The sequence below is a fragment of the Durio zibethinus genome, chromosome 11 (genome assembly GCF_047325235.1).
Source record: "Durio zibethinus cultivar Kanyao isolate XHJ-2024 chromosome 11, ASM4732523v1, whole genome shotgun sequence".
In the NCBI taxonomy this organism is placed as follows: domain Eukaryota; kingdom Viridiplantae; phylum Streptophyta; class Magnoliopsida; order Malvales; family Malvaceae; genus Durio; species Durio zibethinus.
Genome location: NC_143172.1, coordinates 9,071,618 through 9,076,649, shown reverse-complemented (window position 1 = coordinate 9,076,649; position 5,032 = coordinate 9,071,618). Strand labels below are relative to the sequence as shown.

Sequence of the window (5,032 nt, the reverse complement as noted above, 5' to 3'; positions counted from 1 at the left end):
TTTAGACAAATAAAATTAAAATAACATTTTATGAAATATAATTTATTAGTACTTTACTTAGATTTTGAAGAGTCATTAATAATTATTATTTGCAAATAATGTTATTTTATTTTTAAAAGAAATTTTATATTAAATCTTAAATGAAAAGACTATTTTTGAATTCTACCTTTATATTAGAGACTTCGAAGATATTTATTTAATTTGAAGATTTTCTTAATATTCCTTAATAAAAGATTTTTTAATTAATTTTATTTCTTACAAATAAAGGGAATTATAATTAAATTTCATATAAAAAAATCATTTTTATCCAAAATTATCAATAGTACATAATTAATTGATACTAATTTTATGGGCATTGTAAGGTACTAATCCTTCCTCACACGTAATTGATTCTCAAATTTAATCTTGTTTCATAGACAAAAATCATGTTTTTAATAAAGCTTTAAACTTGTTTTATTATTTTATTAAAAAAATAAATTTTTTGAGTGATCAATCACATCTTAAAAAAAATAATTGACAACTCTTTGTGTTTTTCACGATTTTAAAATTTTATGTCTAGCGAACGAGTCTCCAGACCAATACGTTACAACAACTAGCATCCAGCATATAAATTCAACATACATATATTTCAATTATCAAAATTACTAAACATACGTTAAAAGAAAAATGAAAGAACAATACTTAATATATATAAGCTAACGAACCCCCCCCCCCCCCCCCCCGCCCCCTCCCAAAAAAAACAAACTCAATATAAGCTATTAATTGCACCTTTTTTTTTTTTTTTTCATTTTATATGCAAGAATTCTTTTCCTCTAAGTGTATAGTAAATTGGAAGAACAAAAGCAAAATTTAAACAACACCCGAAAAAAAAAATGAAAACGAAATAAAACAAAAAAAAAACAAAAAAAGAGTAATGTATGGCTGTGTGCTAAAAGACTCATTCAGAGGAAAGCATTTTATCCAACGTATCCTTGAAAATCGCTACCTTCAAATATTTGCACTCTGAATTCTTCTCAGCCTGATGATTTGATCTTTTAAAATCGACCAAATTGCCTCCCATACCACCATCGAAATCCACCGCTAAATAATCAGGGACTCAGGCATCCCATTTCGTTACACAGTACCAAGCCCATCCTCCACAGGGGGACTACTCCCCCGGCAACTCTCTCCTACTCCTCCTTCTCCCGCGGCCAACGAGTCTGCGATCGGTTTAATCACCAAAATGCCCTCTCCAACCACTGCGCACATGAAAATGCTAAGGAACAGTAATAGAGCTACTCCATCAAAGGCGGTCCTGTCTGGTGTCCAGAAAACAGACAACCCCATAAACAGGATTTGCAATGGCAACCCTATGATGACTGTCAAAGCGAGGGCAAAGATTCGAACCCTGAGGGCCTTGTTGATTACATGAGAGACAACTCTCCAGAATGATAACAAAAATGACAACGTAAAGAAAGCACCAAAAATGCTGAAAAAAATGGTGCTTAGCAAGGGGTAGGCACACAAAACCGTCGTATGATCATGGTTATGCCAGGAGACGAACCAGCTCCTATGAAAAAGTTCTGGGAAACGTACCTTCGAATCCGGAAAGAAGACAAAGTAAACTTGTAAAAGGAAAATGGGAAGACACGAGGTCAAGACGAATAAAACACTGAAGAAGCTTGTTGGGGTTGTTTGCTTGACGGAGACATCAAGCAAGAAAAGTAAGGTCACTAGGAAACCAGGCTCGAAGAACCCCAAAGAGAGAACAAGGTGGACTTTACAGAGGTTGGCTTGTTGTGGCACAGTTAGCTGTGGCAAGAGAGGAAAATAGTATCGTCTGCGAAACAAGGGTAGGCGTAGCAGTTCGGTCAAGGCCCAGAACATGATGAAGAAGACAAAAACGAATCGAAAGGTCCAGAGAGAGTTGAAATTCTGCAAATGACGGCAGCCTCTGGATTTAAAACGGAGGCGAAATATGAAACAGATAGAGAAAAGAGAGAGGAGGAGGAGGGCAGCAATGAAGGAGATGGTGGCAAAATCGATGGCGGATCCAAGGACTGGTAAAGTAGGAAAAAAGAACATGGCATAAGACACGTAGGCTATAAAAGATGATGATGATGATGGCAATGGCGGAAATAGTTAGAAAATATTTGAACAGTGTAGTGGTGGCTTCGGCGGCGGTGATAGAAGGAACAAAAGTTGGAAGAAAGGGAACTAATCCAAGGCATAATTGGGCGGTCGGAAAGGGGTATTGGGGGAGAGAAGAAGGGTTGATTTCTCTCCCCTTTTCCCCACTGGCGGAAAACAGGCTATTGCACAGCTAGAAAAGATTTCTGTCAGTTTCTTTTGGAGAGAGAAAACAAAATAGACAATAAAGGAAGTGACAAGTTTTCTTGTGGTGAAATGAGATGGCTGCTATAATTTTGGGTGTCCTGTGGTTATTAATAGAAAAGCTACAGAATTTAGGATTTTGTGTTTTCAATAGAAAGCTGTCTGCGGTTTAGACAAATTTATAGGGATTTTCATGGATACATACAATGACTTTCCATATATATTTTAACCATTGAACCCGTCTCTCAAAAAAGACAGAATTTTACGTTCTAGTTTTTATTATATGATTCATTCATGGGGCAGCTTATCTTAGCTGTTCAAGGATATGCCAGGGAAGTTTTTAAGGCTTCATAAAGTAATATTAGAAGTTTCTTTTCTTTTACCTGGCTACATGAATGTTATTACGAAGAAGCCTTTTAAATTCATAGAACATTCATCCAAAGAGTTGATATATTCTGAATTCCATGCAGTAGAAACGTCAAAAGTGATTTCTTTCTTTTTTATCTAAAACTTTGTTAGGAAAGTAAAATATATGCATGACAGCCTAAGGAATAAAAATTAGAAAGATAAGGGCCAATCCACCCATCCCATCTGGTTGAATATCAGTCAATTATCTGAAGTGCTTTGTTGGCAGTGGTGTCATATTGGAGCCTTGGAAGGGTTGAAGTGATTATTTCATAAGCCTTGAAAATTTGACTAATATCTATATATATATATATATATATATATATAACGTTTGTTTCCTTTATAGGTTTAATATTGACAAATCAATAAGTAGAATAAAATTGATTGGTAAGTTAATATAGGAGAATGGCTATTTATTTTTTTATGTTTTATACTCCCACTTATTTGCTTTTTTTTTTTTCTCTTTCTCTTTCTTTTGTTCAATTTTTCTCTGCTTTTGTTTTTTTTTTTTTTTTGCAAGTATAATTTTTTTGTCATTTTTTCTTATTGTTCTTTTTTTTTTCATGTTTATGTTCTTTATTTTTTGGGTTTTTTTTTTTTTTTGAGTTGATGATAAATTTGAATTGTTTTGACATTATTTGTTTGGTGAAAGCATATTGTTTGTTTTATTATTTCATGCATTGTGTAGATTCTTATTTTTGTAGTTTGTAGGCTTTGGTTATATGTTTGTATTTGAAATTTTTCATGCATTGAAGGTTTTTTTTTGTTAATTTTTTGTTAATTGGGTTTCCAACATAATTAAAATAGTTTTTAGGAAAACTTTGGCATTTTTTAGAGAAAATATTAGACGTGTGAGCAGCTGAATTGCATATTTTTGTTTTTTATTTTTTGGTTTTTTTTGTGTCGATGATGAATTTAAGATTGTTAAGTGATAATTTTAGTTATTTTAAAGTTCTTTTTTTAATGCATTGTTTTTATTGTTTTTTCTATGTTTTGTATTATTTTTTTTCATGCATGTTGGTTTATTCTGTTAAATGATGCCTTTATTTATTTTGGATTAATAATCGGAGGTACTTTTTTTTTTGGAATGTTAGTTTTTCCTTTTAATTTCGTGTTTTTTTATTCATTTTTGTGGGTCCTTTTTTATGAAAAATTTTAATATTTTAATTATTAATTTGAGTTGTTTTGACATTATTTGCTTGTGCATGCTTGTTGTTTATTTTATTGTTTCATATATTGTACAGATTGTTACTTTTGTGTTTTGTAGCTTTTGGTTTTGTGTTTGGATTAAGTATTTTTTCATGCATGGAGGTTTTGTTTTGTTAAGTTTTTATATATGTATATTTATAGTTTTTAGGAAAACATTAGCATTTTTTAGAGAAGATATTAGACATGTTAGGAACTGAATTGTTTTATTATTGTATTTATTTATGCAAATTAGGAGAAGATTTTTGGGTGTGGATGGTGAAGAATCGAATATAGAAGCTGTCTTTAGAGCAAAGTTTTTTGCTGGGTTTATTGTTAGAAGTTTTGTTGGTATTATTAGCTGTTCTGTAGATGTTGTTAAAAGTTAAAAGCAAATAAAAGTTTTTCTCCTTCAAAAGCTAATTGATAATTCTTAATGTTGCTATGTGTTTGTTGATTTTTATGTATGTTATTATGTATTATTTAATTAATAGAATAGCATTGTAATGATAGTATTAATCTGATTCTGCTTTGCTGTGATGACTTTATGTAAAATAGAGTTATATTAAAAAAATAGCATGAAAAATAAGTTTAATTAGGTTTTATATGGGTAATGTTGTGTTTGATCATGTTCATGATATTAATTTACTTGGTTTTCTTATTATTCAATCTTTTGGTAGTGATTTTTGGGTTTACATGTTTATACATTTTCTTCTATCACATATTGTTTCTTGATGATTTCATATCATATATTGTTTGTGTTTCTTGATGTTAATCATGCTATCACATAATGATGTTAATTATGTTGGTAAACACATAATGTAAGAAAATCATGCTATCACATAATAATGTTAATCATGTTGAATCAATGTGTTTACATATTTTTTTTATTATTTTTAAGTTTGAATTGTATGTAGACAGAAGTAATGCAGAATTTATCTATTAATATAAGGTCAATGTTAGCATAATCAGAGTTTACAATCTGAGACAAGTATTTTAAAAGGTGAGTTTTTCTTTTTCTTTCTATTTTTGGTTTTTTCAATTTTTAAAGTTTTTCTTTATCTAATTGAATAAATTCAACTATTTCAATGTAATTTAACTATTTGAATACTTTTCATGAACAAAAACA

The 5,032-nt window shown here is 30.6% G+C and overlaps 1 protein-coding gene across 1 annotated transcript; it reads right to left on the bottom strand.

Moving 5' to 3' along the window:
* Window positions 1-751: 751 nt before the first annotated feature.
* On the bottom strand, window positions 752-2,479 carry LOC111291247 (uncharacterized). Its single transcript, XM_022882889.2, has one exon. The coding sequence runs from the start codon at window positions 2,062-2,064 to the stop codon at window positions 1,114-1,116; it is 951 nt and encodes a 316-aa protein (XP_022738624.1). The 5' UTR covers window positions 2,065-2,479; the 3' UTR covers window positions 752-1,113.
* Between the last annotated feature and the right edge of the window lie 2,553 nt (window positions 2,480-5,032).

Bases quoted from the DNA above. Each gene is read 5' to 3' on its own strand.
- LOC111291247 (XM_022882889.2), bottom strand. From the start codon at position 2,064: ATGTTCTTTTTTCCTACTTTACCAGTCCTTGGATCCGCCATCGATTTT.